General features: G+C 40.8%; 1 protein-coding gene and 1 long non-coding RNA gene across 2 annotated transcripts; both read left to right on the forward strand.

Annotated features, from left to right (window-relative positions):
* Positions 1-3,117: 3,117 nt before the first annotated feature.
* Positions 3,118-3,718, forward strand: LOC145424449 (uncharacterized). The gene is made up of 2 exons (XR_013905526.1): positions 3,118-3,295; positions 3,372-3,718. It is a non-coding gene; the product is annotated as an uncharacterized LOC145424449 (long non-coding RNA).
* Positions 3,719-14,834: 11,116 nt separating this feature from the next.
* Positions 14,835-17,705, forward strand: LOC145424431 (C-type lectin mannose-binding isoform-like). The gene has a single exon (XM_080297767.1). The coding sequence runs from the start codon at positions 16,769-16,771 to the stop codon at positions 17,525-17,527; it is 759 nt and encodes a 252-aa protein (XP_080153893.1). The 5' UTR covers positions 14,835-16,768; the 3' UTR covers positions 17,528-17,705.
* Positions 17,706-18,034: the final 329 nt, after the last annotated feature.

Here is an 18,034-nt window from a genome sequence, read left to right on the forward strand (position 1 = left end):
GCAGATTTGAAAAATGTTTACAAATAGAAGCAGGATATGTAATATGAATTAAAATGAGCCTGTTGAATTTCTGATAATTATGTATTGATAATTGTATTTATGAACTCCAGTCAAGAGGACAATATAAACATGAATTGACCTAAATCAAAATACATATGAGCAGCACCTGCGATTTCTTCCATGGGTCATGAATACCACAGGTTCAGTGAATTAAGAGCCGCCCCAATGCAAGTGTTTTCTGAGAAATTCAAAAGGCTCACAGCTTTAACAAGCATCATCAGACCTCTTTTTTTTTTTCAGCAAAATTCTGTAAAACAAGTTAAGGATGGATCTGCTCTTCATGTGCATCCTGTTTCTGCTGAGTTTATCTGTAATGTTTACCAAGTAATTTTACATTGAACGGCCAAAAAATTGGCAGCTTGCTCTGACACACTGTTGGCAGCAATACACAGACCTGGCTCCTGTCAGTAATGAACATGATAATCTCAAACTTGAGCAGCTCTCTGGTAGTATCAATAGATGTATCTGGATAGGACTGAAGAGAAATTCCTCAGATAGAGAAAAATGGCTTTGGTCAGGAGGTCGAGCGGCTACCATGTTTTTCTGGGCACCAGGTAAACCTAACAACTGTCACAGTGTTGAAGACAGTGGCTGTGTGTGGATAAACAGGTGGAATGATGCAAACCCACAGAATATCAACACATTCTTCTGCTACCGTGCAATAGTGGTGGAGGAGGAACTGACTTGGGAGGAAGCTCTGGATTACTGCAGGGAGCACCATGATGACCTGGCAAGTGTGGCGTCTGAGACTGAAATGCTGCTGATCCAGAGAGAACTGAAGAAACATAACACCACTGAACTCAGCTGGATTAGCTTGTGTTTCTTGCCTGGGGACTGGCTATTGGTAGATGATGGGCAGGAGATGGGCTATGAGGCCTGGTGTGAGGTGAGGGGAACCAACATGTCCACACTCAAAGATGAAGTGTGCAGCCATACAAGTCACAGAAGGGACTGCATGTTTGGGAGGCTCGTGATTGTGAAGAGAGATTACAGTTTGAATTTACTTTATAAAATTCATTTGAATTATTTATTAAGGTTGGTATAGATGGTGTTTGTTCATTGTCACCTTTGATATTATTGATATTTTGCTCTTTGATGTGCAATTTTTTGGTTTCTTTATTGACAAATTTCCTTGAATCTTGGAAGCACTGGGTTTCACCACTTCATATGTGTGTTTAACTGTGTAACCTGAAGTTAGTAAATTAAACTCCAGATTTTTTGTTGTTCACAGTGATGTTTCTCACATTTTGAGACTACTCTCATATTTGCATGCAGAGTGAATCCACACATATTGCAGTGTGCAGAGTGTAGGAATGTTTAGCTTATTTTAGAGTTTAGGAATGTGTTAGATAGGCTATAGAATTGTGAGACAGTGACACTGCCCTGGATATAAATAAAGACCTGACTGTGTCATGAACTTAGGAGTAGATTTTAGGAGACCCTCCCCCAGTTGAACTGTGTAAGACAAAGAGGAGTTAATGCTGAGTGGAAATTCCTCAGGGCATGCCTGGGTGGGAGTCTCAAAGTTTGTAACTAAATAACTTTGGTTTGGAAGGGAGATGGACTTTTATGACCCTCAGGAAGGCACGTACATAGAGATATACGCACATAGTGTTTTAACTGTTACGCACACACATCCACACGCACACTCACTCATGTGCACTTACATAGACATACGGGTACGTGCACACACAGGCATTTACGTGCTTGTGCACATAGCCACAGACACAGAGTTTGCAGCTCACCATGGGAGGTTTTATGATGAGGTCGCTCCTACAAAACTGTGTTTCACAGACAAAGGAGTGAAGATTTTGCAGAGGGGCACTGGCCTGGCAAGTCTTCCCTTCTAGAAGAATGCATGCTTAAATGAGGATAAATAAAGATGAGTAAAGATGAATAAAGCTTTTGTGAAAATGACTACTGAGTCCAGTGCCGTCTCTGGATGCTCGAGGAATAAAAAAGAACCGGGGCAAAACTGATTTCTCAACATGAGCTGTCTGGCATTCTACTGACTTTTTGCATGGATTGTTGATGAGGTTTGACGACAGAGATATATACTATATCTATGAGGAACATCCTTGTTTGTGTTGACAAAAAGATGTACAAATACAGCCAGGAACTCCAGATATTAAAATATCATTGTTAGGGTTTGTATTGTTGATTGTCATTTATGTTTAGAAATATTTAACCATATATGCTTAGAGGTGTATAATCAATTGTGTAGTGATAGGATGTGTGATCTTTAGCAGGCTGCAAAGGCTTGGTGTGCATCCTGGGAGCATGGGAAGAGGTCGTACCTTGTCTTATTGTTTTATGGTAGGATAAACGTGGCTATATCTGTTTTAGGCTAAGTGCCTTTTGTTTAGATGAACTGTTGGACTTCCAGACCAGCAGGTTTAGGGAAGTCATTTATGGGGTCACACACAGGCAAGGTACTTTTTGTTTGTATGTAGACGTCATATGTTAATGAACCTTTGCTTATTCATGTAACCTCAATAAAAGATCAGTGTTACGGGGAGCGGACGAGAGCAACTGGGGTCAAGCGAAGGAACGGCGTTTGTCCGGTTCTCTGCCGTGCACGAGAAACATGAAGAACTTTGCCTACTCGTGTCTTGCTTGCTGTGTAATTATATTGTCTTCAACGTTCCAGCGAATAGGTTCAAGCTACAAACCTAACAATCATCACCACCTTTAGATTTTGATAAAATGTGACATGTTATCAAATGTGACAATTTGACAAGAATTGGCTTAGCAGAAGTGGCAAAAGTCCTGTTTTATTTTTTTTAAATTTCTTTTATGTATTTTTTTTAAGACGTACAGGAACATATGGTTTTTACTCCAGTAAAAGTGAAAAAAATACAGGCTTTGAAATGTACAAAGGTAACTGAACCTTGTGCTATATTAATATAATAATAAAATTATATTAGTAGAATAGAATATAAAAATTATTCTAATTAATATTCTAATTCTAACAAATTAACTTAGTTTGAATCGTTTATGTGGGACACAAGCAGTGAAAGAGAATTAAAAAACAAAATTGTGTTGCTTACATTGTAGTGGGTGACTTTGTGTCATGGTCCGTGGCCCTGTGTCTGAGGAGTGTGTGGGATGCCCTGGTGGCCACACCCCTGGGCTGGGTCATCACCATCACACCTGCATCCCATGGATACCTGGAGCACTATTTAACCCTGCGCTGACGGATGCTCCAAGCCAGTCCGTTAGTCACCCCTCCGTGGTAACTACGCTCCTCGCAAAAAGCTTTGTATATATGCGTTACGTGAACTACGTTAATTCTGCCTTCGTGTGCCTAGGTTACGATCCGGCATCTGTATCTGCCACCTGCCTGTCCTCCAGCCTGCTCGGATCACTAAGTGTGTCATCTGACCTCATCCCTGCCTCCTCGGATTCGCTAGCCACAGACACACTTTCCCCCTTCCGAGTCCCACGGTCCCACTCTGATCGTAAGCCACTTACTAAAGCCCTGTTCTGTTGTGTCTCTCTAGTAATTTTCTCCCCTTTGTGTTGCAGCCTCCCACGGTCCCGATTACGGCTTCCCTGTGTCGTTTGTCTTCTTGGTTTTCTTCAGTTCCACATTTTCGCTTCCTTGGTTTTTCCGGGTCACCCTTTGTTAAAACAATAAAGACTGTTCTTGCTCGCATTAGGTGCATTGAGTCTGCTCTTGGATCCTGCTTGTGTGCATGCACTGCGGTTCATGACACTTTGCCTCCACACCTAAACAGTAGAATGAGAATAGAGAGGTTACAGTGGAATTCAGCTCGTCATAAAACACTAAGATCTGTATCGTGTCTCAGCACAAGAAAAATAATCACAACTGACAAAAATTTATAATGTGAGCTTCAGTAGGTTTTCTTAGTGAACATGATGTGATCAGCTGACCTGTTTCTCCTTGTGGATTTACATCCCCTACACTGAAACTATGCTGTGTATACTGCCTTTATATAGAAAGTATATAGTTGGCATAAAATTGTAATTCAGTAAATTAATCTAAGCATCATCAGCTTAAATGCAAACTCATCTCTGCTACACTTCTGATGTAACCTTACTCTGACCATGAGCACCAGAGCTTCTTTTCTGTTCTTTTGAAATGCAGCAGCTGGACCTTTAGCTAGCAACACACTGTGCAACAAACTGCACACAAACAGTTTGTGTGTTTGCTGATGTCTGTTGAGCTGATAGAAAAGTTGCATTGGAAATTACCTGCCACAACATGTTCCTCCTTTTATGCTTGCTCTTATTCAGTAGGGCTAGCTAGATGCTGAAGTTCTGCAGCCACAACTCAGGGACACCTGCAGTTGTTTTGGTGTTGTAGCAAAACAATAAAAAAAAAACCACTGTCCCACTTTAACCCTTGTGTGGTGTTCATATTTTTGTTACTCAGCCAGTGTTCATGGGTCTGGTGGACCCGCTAGAGTTTTGGCTTTCCAAATTAACTCTATCAAACAATTTTATGTTAAATTACTCAACAGATGTTTACTTCATCCTAATTACAAGACATATGAACAGCAAACATGGTTAATTTTTTCCCTTTACCTTTGTTAGATCACATTTATGAATTAATGTGCTTCTCGTTTTTTTTTTTTTTTTTATAAAATGTTATAAAAAAATAAATCAGTTATAATCAAGTGAAGTGAGTGGAAAGACACAACACATTTACACGTGAAGCAACATGTTTCACAACTAAATGACATCAGCTGCTCATCAATGGTGACATTAGGCCCAGGGTTGTAAAACAGGGGGAGGTGGTGCACCCACTTATCCCACACTGTCCTGATGGCAGCTAGCTTGTCTCTCTGCCGTTGAGCTGGTCTGTCATCTCGGTTATCAAAACGGATAATCCTGGAAATTTTGTTGAAGTTTTCCAGAGACATTGATGCACGGAAAGGTTCGTGCCGGTTTCTGCATCCCACAAGATTCTGTGGATTCCCCTTTGGACCTGAAAACTCCTGCAAGGATAAGAACCCCAAAGTAGGCCTGTAGATCAATTTGGTCAATCTCCTTCCACCTCTCTCCAAAAACACACCTTCATTCTAGATTACTGCAAACTAGAGATGGACCGATCCGATATTACGTATCGGTATCGGTCTGCAAACCAGACCAGAATAATTTTCTGGATGGAATCTGGGATGAAAAGCTCAAATGAAGACTTGATGTCCTGCACATGAGTCAGCCGTGTTGGCCCTGGCTTATCACAGTAACAGCTCTGTAGGGTGGCTCATTTCTTGGGCAAGAAGACCATTCAATTTCACCATTTATTGACATCCATATTTCTTCACTTGCTGTCTGGTGGGCTTGTTCTGGTCCTGGAGCTGGCTGCTGATGGGGTACTCGTCTTCGTTTTGTTACTAAATGGTGCTCAACCTCATCCTCTTCTTCAAAGTCACTGTCAGACTCTGAATTTTCAGAAATGTGAAATATTCTGAAACCTCTTTGTCAACATCATCATCCAAAGCTCCTCTCTCTTCCAAAATCAATTGCATGGCCCTCGCAGCAGATAATCTTTTGCCATCTTGATCAGTTGTGATAAAGAACCACACTGGCAAAGTCTTATTTATAGTATTATGCCCCTAATTTGCAGGAGGGACAGGGTATGAGAAAATAAAATTTGGATCCCTCAAGAAAGAGGGTAAAGTGTGCGGGAATGTCAGAGCAGACGGTGTTGATAGTTGAATTTTCAACAATGTTGCAACTTTGTGCGAGAGCAGGAGGGGAAGAAAACACTATCAGCAGCACCAGAAAGGAGGAGGACAGAGTGTGGGAACACAGGACCTACACTTTCAACACTTTTATTAGACCTGGGTCCAGTGGACCCGAACACCTTGTATGTAATGTAAATGCGTGGGGGGAGGTACAGTATGTGGTCATCGAAAATTTGTTCAGATTTATGTTCTTCACAGAAAATAAGCCAAAGCCAATGAATTTCAGGTTGAAAAAATAATTAATTGTTAAATTTTTCTTTTGAGAAAAACTGAAAACGGGTCTCACAGACCCGAACACCATACAAGGGTTAAACACCTGACTTTGGCACATGTCATCTATTTTTATGCAACATCTTCTGGTGATTAATAGAAGATATCTGCCTTTCATGTTTTACTCTTTTGGCTCAAATTGATTTGAAGTTTGAAGGATTGTGGAGGCCCCCACGCACCCCTCACACATACTCTTCACCCTGCTGCCTTCTGGCAGGAAGTACCGGAGTATTCGGGCCCTCACTGCCAGACTGCAAAACAATTTCTTCCCCCAAACCATCAGACTCCTGAACACTCAGTGACTGGACTGACACACACAAACACACACGCACACCTTCATAAACCAAGTTACTTTTTGCACAATTCTCAGTCTTTTCCACATTTCTATTGCACTGTTGTGTCTGCACCATCTTGTATCTGTATCATTCTGTTCTGTCTGGTGTTGCACTGTCTTTGTCTTGGTTTTTTGCACTTTTTGCACATTGGACTTAATATAGTCCTGTGTTTATTGTCTATGTTGTATGTAGCATTATGGTCTTGGTGGAACATTGTCTCGTTTCACTGTTTACTGTACCACTGCACATGGTTGGAATGACAATAAAGCCTCTTGACTTAACTTGTTATAGTTCATGGTTCCCGGATTCTATTCAATTTGATTCGATTTTGATTCAGACAGTCAGAAAGATTACACATCTGATTTGTTTTTCCAGTGTGAAGTGAAAGAAGAACTATAATTTCCCAAAGCAAGTTAAAAAAAAAAGATAAGGGTGTCGTAATCCATCTTTCTAAAGGGACTTTCACAGCAGCCCTAAGGGAAGACCTTGTAACAAAATTACAATTTTACGTGCTAACAATAAAATTGTAATAATAATTTACAATTTTATTGTTAGCACGTAAAATTGTATAGGATTTTTAGACAACCAACCTGCAATAAGCTGACCTGATTAAATTACCACAACTTTTACTTCCTCAAAGAAAAGCATTACTTGACTCTTTTACATAAAAAAGGGGGAAAAAACTAACATGGGTTTACATTTTGAATTGCTGAGCTTTCCTATTTTAGAATCGGTTCTTATGAGGAGTTGCATGCGAATGGATACTGTGTACAAATGTAGTATATAAATAAATCACTACAATTTTTTATGAAAATATGCAAATACTTTCTGACAGACAAAAAGACTCACAGATCCATCATACACCAACACACCTCTTTAGATCTTTATTGCTTTACATGCAAAACCACAATGGTTCGAATCTTCAGGTGCATCCTGCTTCTGCTAAGCTATTCTAAAACTTTTTGCAAGTATGTTCACATTGATGAGAAGATGCTTTGGCTTGAAGCTCAGAGTTACTGTCAGAAGAACTAGACCTGGCCCCTGCCAAACATGAACATGACATCAGCAAACTTCGGGAGCTCAGCAATGTCAGTGTCAAAATCTGGATAGGACTGGCAAGGAGCTCCACTGACAAATGATTTTGGTCAGGAGGAGGGGAGGTTTCCAAGTTTTTCTGGGCATTAGATAAACCTGAAAATAGAACAAATTAAAATTACAGCTGTACTCATAAAGAGAAATGGCATGACGTTAAAAGAACACCCATTTCTACCTTCTTCTGCAATGGTGGTAAGTGTGGAAGTGTTAAGTGAGAGCAGGACTTGGGAGGAAGCTCTAGAGTACTGCAGGGTGCACCACGATGATCTGGCCAGCGTGGCATCTGAGACCGAGATGCTGCTGAATCAGAGAGAGCTACCGAAACATAACACAACTGAACACATCTGGATTGGTTTGCGCTTCTTGTCCAGAGACTGGTTGTGGATGGACAGACAGGTGATGGACTACGAGGCCTGGGGTGAAGGGGAAAACCCTGGTGTCCGGACGCCAAGATGAAGTGTGCAGGAGGAAGTGTTTTGGGCAACTCATGATTGTGAAAAGAGACCCAGTTTTATTTGCTACTGAACTAGTTTACTTTGCAAAATTTATTTGAATAGCCTTCATTTATTGCAGTTAGTGGAGTTTTTTTTTTTTATCTCACTTGTTTCATGTCTATCTGGTCAAATGATTATGTAAGGCCTCTTTTTTATTTTGAAATCATTTATTTCATATTTTTGTTTTAATGCTTTAATGGTATAAAACTAAAATGTTGATGAAATGAAAAAACAAACAAAACAAAACTTGTTCTTTCTCCCGCAGCAGTAACAAAGTTAATTCATAGTTATTTGCGCAAGTGTGCCTGTTGAAATGTTGGCTGTGCAGAAGACGTGTATAAAATTTTGTTTGCTCTGCAAGTATTGGGACCATGTTCAGCAAATTTCTTTATTTGAATTTTACTCACTGGTGTTTTTTGTTCTTCTGTCTTATCAGGTTAAGAAAATGTAAAGCTAAAGTAATAAACTAGTTAAAAATGAACTTCTAAAAATGAAATTCTCTTTTTTCTTTTGCTATAGAGGGAAACATTGTGTCAAGGTAACAGGGATGAGACCGCTGGCAAACCTTTTGCCTTGTCATCCTCAAATATGTTTTGCTACCTGTTTATGAGACCCAAGAAGATGCAAACATAAGGAAATGCCAAAGAACGATACAGTTTTAAGCCACCTCTCCATTTATATTTTACAAGGAAATGGTAAATAGGTGCAGTCATTTCTTGTATCAAGGAAACACACAGTTTATACAATTTTAATGAGCTTGGAAGTCAATATTTATTCTTTATTCTTCAGCACAGTCTAAACTCACTTAGGCAGCTTTCTCATCATTTCTTTAAGTAGTCTACAGGAATAGTTCTCCAGGCTTCTTTGGATGTTTCTGCCTTTTGTTCAGTTCTCTGTCAACATGATCCCACACTGCTTCAATAATGTTGAGGTCCGGGCTCTGGGGAGGCCGATCCATGATTGATAGTGATAGACTGACTCTGTCTTAACTGGCTGTGTCTGTTGTTTTTGTCCTGAGGAGGAAGGCAGCTTTGGACACTTTTACACTGCCTTCACTTTATAGGCCTTGAGGCTATGTCGATCTTTTACAGTCAATGTGTGGTGTTCTTGAAGAAACAGCAATATAAGGAAACCATACCTAGCACGAGCTCAACAAACCACTAACATATTAATAGCATTTTAATATGTTAGTGGTTTGTTGAGCAGAATTTAACTATATTATGTGACTTACTTTTCATATTCTGCTGTTGTGATCTTTTGCATGTAATCCGCAAAATATCACAATAGTAGAGTGCAGATGCAAATTAGCTTTAAGCTCTGGTACAATGCATCAAATGGCAACATTTATGTTAATACTGTACATGAAACGGTTTCTTACCAATTAATAATTTCTTATTATACCAGATAAAGGCTCTAGAGGTGAGAAAGGGGCTAGTGTTGATAAATTGGTGAGCTCTAAACCAGGTCTCTTGTATAAAAGCCAACACTGGATCTTTAAACGGTACTGGTCTTCCTCTCTGAGTGAGGAAGGCCTCTAAAGAGGTAGGAGCCACAAGACTTTCCTCAATCGCAACCCATGACAGCTTCTCCGTAGGGGAGTTATTTATCTTAACTAACTGAGAAAGAGAGAATACTTAATGATGCCAGACCATCTTGGATAATGCCAACACGCCGCTATCTTTTTGCAGCATATAATGTGGACCGATTAAAGGATGGGTTTTTGCCTGCCCACACAAAACCCTCCACACATGTATTATAAAGCGTTATGCAGGACTGCTATAGGTAACATATGGAGAAAGTACTGGAGTTTAGGAGCAATGATCATCTTTACCAGGTTAATTCTGCCCAAAAGGGACAGATTCATTTTGACCTAATTCTCCAAAAGTGGGCGAATATTTTGAATCACTGGGGAGATATTTACTTGCATTATGTTATCTACACCAGGAGTCAATTTAATCCCTAAGTAGGTCAAACCCTCGAGCATCCACTTGAACTGCCATGAGCTCCTAATGGCTGGAGGACACAGTTTAGAAATGGGCATAGCTTCGGACTTCGACCAATTTATGGTGTAGCCAGAGATTGCAGACAAAGAATCAATAATCAAGGAGATTGCAGGAACCGCTCATTCTGGGTTACTTGCAATCAATAAAATGTCATCTGCGTACAAACAAGTTCTATGTTCTTCTTGACCCAAATCCACCCCTCTGATCTGCTTACATTCACGTAGAGCAATAGCCAGAGGCTCCAAAAACAGGGCGAAAATGAGAGGTGTTAAGGGTGAACCTTGTCTAGTGCCCCGACTTAACGAAAAGGAGGATGACATTATCCCATTGGTAGTGACTGTAGCCATTGCATCTATGTACATCATCAGAATCCACCGCCTGAAAATGGGACCAAAACCAAATCTCTTCAACGTATAAAACAGAAAGGGATATTCAACTTTATCGAAGGCCTTCTCTGAGTCTAAGGAGAAAGATCTAAATTAGTCCTTCCAGAATATATGCAATATCCTACTTAAGTTATCTGCAGAACATCTGTTTTTCACGAAACTGACCTGATCCCTATGCACCAAGCAAGGAAGTACGTTCTCAAGCCTCAAAGCTAGTATCTTGGAGATAATCTTTTCGTCCACGTTGGTTAATGAAATTGGGCGGTAATTCCCACAATACTGTGGGTCTTTCCCTTTTTTGTGTAATAACGTGATCACTGCCGATTGCATACTAAGTGGTAATCTCCCCTTTTGAAGCGCATCTTGATACACTGGCAGTAGTCTTGGAGCTAATTCGTCCATAAACACCTCATAAAAATCTGAAGGAAATCCGTCATTGCCTGGAGATTTGCCCAATCTAAGACTACCAATTGCCTGCTTAACTTCAGCTAGTGTGACCTTTCCTTCTAATACAGTTCTTTGGTCTTCGGACAGGTTGGGAATTTTAATAGAAGAAAAGAAATCTGACAACCTCTGTTCCTCCATTGGAGGTGCACAGCTCCTGACAGAATTTAGTAAAAGCATCATTAATTTCTTTTTTACAGGTGGTCAACTTATTATTATTATTATTAGTATTATTATCAAAAATAGATGGTATAAGGTTGCTAGATTTTATCTGCTTAACCCTGTGCACCAGCATTTTACCTGTTCTCTCCCCTTGTTCAAAATACTTTTGATTCAGGCAAAACATTGCATATTCTGCTTTTTTCTGCAGTATGCTGTTCATCTCAAATTTAAGTTTAATTAATTTGTTCCACATTTCCCTCTCTGGGTGCAGCATGTGCTGTTTTTCGAGCTCCTTGATATTCTGTTCCAGCTTCATCCTGTTCATCAGATTGTCCCTCTGAGCTTTTTTAATCGGGGAGCTATACTGGATAAGGCGCCCTCTCAGGTAAGCCTTAAAAGCATCCCAGGTCATTCCAACATCGTCAATAGAGCCCTCGTTACACTCACATTTCCCTTATACATTCGCAATGACCCTTATCCTTCAATAGTGAGTTGTTCAGACGCCACCTGGGTGAAGGTTTAACATTATCATTGCTAGAAAGAACAAGGTCAATGGGAGCATGATCCATTACTGCAATGTTACCACTGGAGGACCCAACGGTTTGAATCACCAGAGGGCGAGACACCAGAAAGTAGGTTGAGTGAGGATGCGAAAAGAAAGTATAGTCTCTTTCTTGAGGACGAAGAAGTCTCCATATATCCACCAGGCTCAGTTTCTCTGACACAACGTCTACAGCAGCACTTAACAGGGTCCTTACTTGGTCTAGGACGGGAGGATTTATCCAAAAACACATCCCTGACCTGGTTAAAATCCCCTCCACTTACAATATTTGTATTACCAATATTCCACACAGTGTTACAGACTTCGTGAAAAAATTGTGGTTGAGGAGAATTTGGGGCATATATGTTGACCAGTAGAGCTGGGCGATAGAACGATAACGATATGTATCGCGATATAACTTTTACTCGATAGAGAAATTAAGCTATCGCGATAGACCTCGCCGCTCTTGTCCTCTTAAAAAAAAAAAAAAAAAAAAAAAGATCAGCCAATCCAAATTAAGTAGCGCAGAGCCGAACCAATGACAGCCGCAGCGTCACGTCGCGTGACTTGTAACGTACAGCACAAGTGCCAAGCCGCACGTGTGTTTGTTTGGGAAGCAGCCAGCGGGTAATGGAGGAAATGAGTGTGCCGACTAGAAAAATCAACCGAGCGTGACCGAAGAGAAAACAGATAATGGTTCCAACGCCGGAGAGATTGTCGAACGGAAGAGCCATAGAAGTTCCGTAGTGTGAAGGTATTTCGGCTATTTCAAGTCTGACAAAAAACAGAGTAGCGTGCACTGTAAATTGTGCCGAAAGCAAGTCTGGAAATACAATGAACTGGTGCATGCGTCACACTGTGCGCCACGTTATTGTTTCGGTGAAATGAATTTCTACAATACTGTTAATTCTACTCTCTGCAGTGTTTAAATGCTTACATATACACACAGTTACTGTCCGTCCACACATACGACTCTGTTCTGCTTCTATGCCCCAGCTTTGTTTACTTTTTCCAACCGAGGCTTCTAGACTTCTGATTGGCCAATATTTCTGCACGGTTAGGAATCTAGCGCCACCTGCTGCTTTGGCATGTTCATAGCAGCGTTTTCCTTCATTTCTGCCTTTATGTGTGGACGGGATTCTTTTTTAAAACGAAAACGGAAAATCTCCGTTTTCAAAAATACCCGTGTACGTGTGGACGTAGCCTCAGTCTCTGACTGGAAGCGCTAATTCGTCATTCGGCTTTTGTCAGACTAAAGTAACCGTTAAAACTGTTTGAAAAGCTCAGCTATACAACAAGGAGAGATTGAGAATTTCCTTTTAGTTCTCAGTTTATTTGATATTGACAAAAGTTAGTCAGTTTTGTCTGTTCTTCTGTAACACAAACTAAGATTTATTTTTAGAATTAATACTTTGTTTCTAAGTGGAATTGACAATTTAGTCTGTTTCGTTTGTTCTATTTTGAAACTTAAACGCTTTAGCGGCTGCCTTTTGTGTAGTTTGCAATATTTGCCTTTATTTATCTGAAAAAGTCTCATGTTCCTTAAGTACATCTACCCTGTTGAACTTATTATGGGAAATAAATATTTAAATAAAAAAAGCTGCTGATTATTTCACATTTTACTTGTGAGCAACGGCACATTTAAATCTTACAAATATAGTTATTTGGCTTATATCGTGATAGATATCGTTATCGCCTGAAATGTAAAAAACATATCGTGATATGAAAAAATCTCATATCGCCCAGCTCTATTGACCAGTATCACTTTCTGCCCCTGTAGACATGCATCCAAGACCACCCATCCACCCTCCTGATCCGTATAATGCTTGAGTACCTGAGAATCCAGATTTCTTCTGATTATAAGTCTGTATTATAATGTCTGGTGTTTTCGTGTTTGTTGGTTTGTTTTTATTTTGTTTTACTTTGCGAGTTGGTTATTAGATGCTGCTCCAGCCGGTCAGAAAATCCCCCGCCGCCCCGCCCTCTCCTGTCTGCGCCGCAAGCAGCAGGCGCACCTCGCAAACGAAGGGCGTCCTTACTCCCAGCAAATGGGCGATAGAAAACCGATCGGTGCCTGTACCATTCCCAATATGTGCTGGTTGAAGTCGGGGGAGCATGAGTACGAGCATTTTTTTTTTGCCGATGCCCGTGATGCTGCCTACCACCACGATGCCGCCCCGGGCAACCGCCCGTATCGCCCGTATCTAAAACCGCTAATGTATATATATATATGTGTGTTAGGGGTGCAACGATACACAAAATTCACGGTTCGGTTTGGTTCGATACTTTGGTGTCACGGTTCGATATTTTTTCAGTACAAAAAATGTTCATGCCTTTTTAATTTGTCATTTATTAAAATTATAAAAATATATTTTAACTCAAAAGTACAGTTTTTAAATTTAATGTTGCTGAAACAACAAAGTAAAAAAATAAATATATCTGATTGAGGAATCACTCATCTTTGGAAAAGAGAGTTTATTACAGAGAAATGTCTCTTTCCAAAATAAAAGCTATACTATACGCTTCTTCTGGGCTATATTCTCAGCAGCATATTAAACATATCAGGTCCCCATAAGGAGAATCATGTGCTAACGGCTGTCTAAATGACTCGGGTAAAGTTTGTAGCATGCCTGCTTGTTGTTTTTGTCTGCTTCCACTTGTCTTTGCACTAGGATGATGTCGGAGTAAATGTGCAGTCATATTCGTTGTGTTCCCAGTAGTGCTGTCAGCAAGAAGGAACACGAGAAGCTGGAGAAATACCAAGGGCTCAGAGAAAAACTCGAGAGGATGTGGAGGGTGAAGGTAATGGTGGTCCCCGTGGTAATCGGGGCACTAGGTGCGGTGACTCCCAAGCTAGGCGAGTGGCTCCAGCAGATCCCTGGAATAACATCGGAGATCTCTGTCCAGAAGAGCGCAGTCCTGGGAACAGCTAAGATACTGCTCAGGACCCTCAAGCTCCCAGGCCTCTGGTAGAGGACCCGAGCTTGAAGGATAAACCGCCCGCAGGGGCGTTTTATTTTATTTTTTTATATATATGTATATATACAAATGTATATACATATACATATGTATATATACATTATAATGAGACTAGGTCACAGTCATGTCTGTCTCAAAGTGTGCTCCCTCCACCTTTAAACATGTACTTTGTATTTTTGTTTTCTTGAAATTTTCATTCCAGGCACGATGACGTAACAATATGAAAAACTGCTTCCACTTGGCATACAAAAATATGATTTGTTTGTCTTACATTTTGCCTTAAGCAAATTAAAAATTTGTTTAGTGTCTTCTGTGCAACAAAGCCTGGGCTTTATTGTGTGAGGAAAACTGTGAAACTAATCTTATGTTTGTGATTAGTTTTATGTTATCATACAAAAATATGACTTGTTTGTCTGACGTAAGGCCAAGCAACACTTGCATGTTGCCTTAAAGCAAATGAAAACTTTGTTCGGTATTTTCAGTCCAGGAAATCCCAGTGAACCTCCGACAATGTGAACCTCTGCAAATAATCTTATGTTTATGATTGTTTTTTTTTTTTTTGCTTTGTTTGTTAGCAGAAAATATGGATGGCTCTGCATGAACTCTTTACAGGATGAGAGGCCACTCATCTCCCAGACTACACAAGACAATAGACACCCAGGTTAAGTTCATTATGCTCCTCTCCTATATCTCTCCCCCACCTGCAGAGTGAACTCCTGGAGACCAGAGGACTTCTTCAAGGATGTAACAGCCTCCCCTCGAGTTGAAGAGCCCCCCAGTTGGCTCCTCACGCCAGGGCTGAGCCCCCATGCACCCACCCGCCCACAACCTCGGCGACACAGCAGAATGCTCGCCACAGGCCCACCCAGGGGCAGCTAGATCAGTAACCTTTCGTCTGTCAGCACAGACCCTCCCCCAGCCCCGCTGCATGCAGCCATGAGGAAACCATCATCTAAGAGCCACCAGAGCCCGTAACCAGGTCGTGACCACAACCCCAGGTTGAGCCCGCCAAGGAAGATGTTTCTAGGGCATCCTCCGACGCCCCAAGCCTGTCCCTGCTGTTTCCGTTTTTTTTTTAGTTTTTTTTTTTACCTCAAACAACTATCAACCTCAGATGAGAAAAATGAAACTAATCTTGATTTTCATCTTTAATGATCCAGAACCAGATATCCTGTAGTGACCAAGTTCATCCATTATTTAAATAAAAGACCCCTGCAGACTACTTAATTGGGTTCTTAATTTGTTTCTTTTTTCTAATTTTAGAAGATCAGATGAGGTGTCAATGCATACTAATACAGAAATACAGAACGTGAAAATGTTCACAAACAAGAACCAGACATAAGATAAGATAAGATAAGATAACCTTTATTAGTCCCACACGTGGGAAATTTGTTTTGTCACAGCAGGAAGTGGACAGTGCAAAAGTTATGAGGCAAAAATTAGAATACAATAAGAATAAATACAGTACACAGCTGTACAGAATAGAATAAAATACTATATACAGTAGAATAAAATAAAATAAATATACAATAAGATAAAAATAGAATACAAATACAAATACTATATACAACTGAGTAAAAATACAACGATGACAGAAAGGATTATTGCACTTAGTATTATTGCATATGTATGGATGTGTGTGCTTGATCAGTTAAAGTCTTTATTATGGAGTCTGACAGCAGTGGGGAGGAAAGACCTGCGAAATCTCTCCGTCCCACACCGTGGGTGCCGCAGTCTCCCACTGAAGGAGCTGCTCAGTGCTGTCACAGTCTGCTGCATGGGGTGGGAGACGTTGTCCAACAGGGATGACAGCTTAGCCGCCATTCTCCTGTCACTCACCACCTCCACTGGGTCCAGAGGGCATCCTAGAACAGAGCTGGCCCTTCGGATCACCCTGTTCAGTCTCTTCCTGTCCCCAGCAGAGATGCTGCCGCCCCAGCAGACCAAAATGGTCATTCAAGTTTAGATCCACTTCAGAATTCAAAAAATCTTGCTTGTTTACTTTCTTATGACGAATTAATCACACTGTATTTGTTAGATTCTTGTTGCAATTCTACTCACAAGAGGACAATATAAACATGAATTGACCAAAGCTAAAATACAAATGAACAGCACGTGTGATTTGTCACATGGCTGCTAAATACTATAGGTTCAGTGAAGGGAAGGGCCGCCTCAATGCAAATATTTTGTGACAAATACGAAAGGCTCACAGCTTTGACAAGTACCATCCCTCCTCTTTTAACCTTTATCATTAGAGCAAAATACTTTAAAACAAGTAAACAATGGATCTATTCTTCATGTGCATCCTGCTGAGCTTCTCTGGAATTTTTACCAAGTATGTTTATATTGAAGATGAAAAGAATTGGCAGGATGCTCTGACACACTGTCGGCAGCAATACACAGACCTGGCTCCTGTCAGTAATGAACAGGATAATCTCAAACTTCAGCAGCTCTCTGGTATTCTCAATAGTACATCCTGGCCATGTATCTGGATAGGAGCGGAAAGAAATTGCTCCAACAGGGAGCAATGGCTGTGGTCAGGGGGTGGAGTGACTACCACATGTTTCTGGTCACCAGGTGAGCCTAACGACTGTTTCGGTGTTGAAGACAGTGGCTGTCTGCAGAAAAACGGGTGGAATGATGCAAACTCACAGGAACACAAAGCATTCTTCTGCTACCGCGCAGTAGTAGTGGAGGAGCAAAAGACTTGGGAGGAAGCTCTAGAGTACTGCAGGGAGCACCACGATGACCTGGCCAGTGTGGCATCTGAGACCGAGATGCTGCTTATCCAGAGAGAACTGAAAAAACATAATCCCGCTGAACATGTCTGGATTGGTTTGCATTTCTTCTCTCTGGTTGGACAGGCAGGCTGGCTGTGGGTGGATAGGCAGGAGATGGACTACGAGGCCTGGGATGAAGGGGGGAAACCAGCATGTCCTGATCCCAGGATGGAGTGTGCAGCCATACAGGTGACAGAAGGGACTGAGGGTGTTTGGGGGGCTCATGACTGTGAAGAGAAACTTAATTTTGTTTGCTACTGAGGAAATATGCTTTGCAAAATCAATTTTAAATATTCATTTTTGTTACTATAGTTGCTTGGTAGTGTCCTTTGTTCATTGTTCATTTTGCTCCTTGATGTGAATTTCTTGACAGAAGTCTGGTAGCATTGGAGTTCAACTCTGTAAAATGAAATAATAACAATATTTTTTTTCAATGTGATGCCGTTTGAGATTATCCTTTTGTTTGCATGCAGAGTGAACCCACACAATTTGCAGTGACCATAGTTGTGTGATTAGTTCTGCTTCTCAAAGAGATTGAATTCCTCCGGCTCTACTTTATCCAAAAGTAAAATAAAAAAAACTGGATGTTAAATAATACAGAGGTTTAAAACAACGCGTTAACGAGCTAACCGTGCTAACACGTTGACGCTGTGCAGCCCCACGCACGTGGCGATCCACGATAACTTGCTAACGGAGATTGTCCTCATTAATGCGGTTATGGCGTTAATGTCATGCTGACAGCACTAATAATTATATGTATAGCTAGGT

This window comes from Astatotilapia calliptera, chromosome 23, assembly GCF_964374335.1.
Source record: "Astatotilapia calliptera chromosome 23, fAstCal68.1, whole genome shotgun sequence".
Lineage (NCBI taxonomy): Eukaryota > Metazoa > Chordata > Actinopteri > Cichliformes > Cichlidae > Astatotilapia > Astatotilapia calliptera.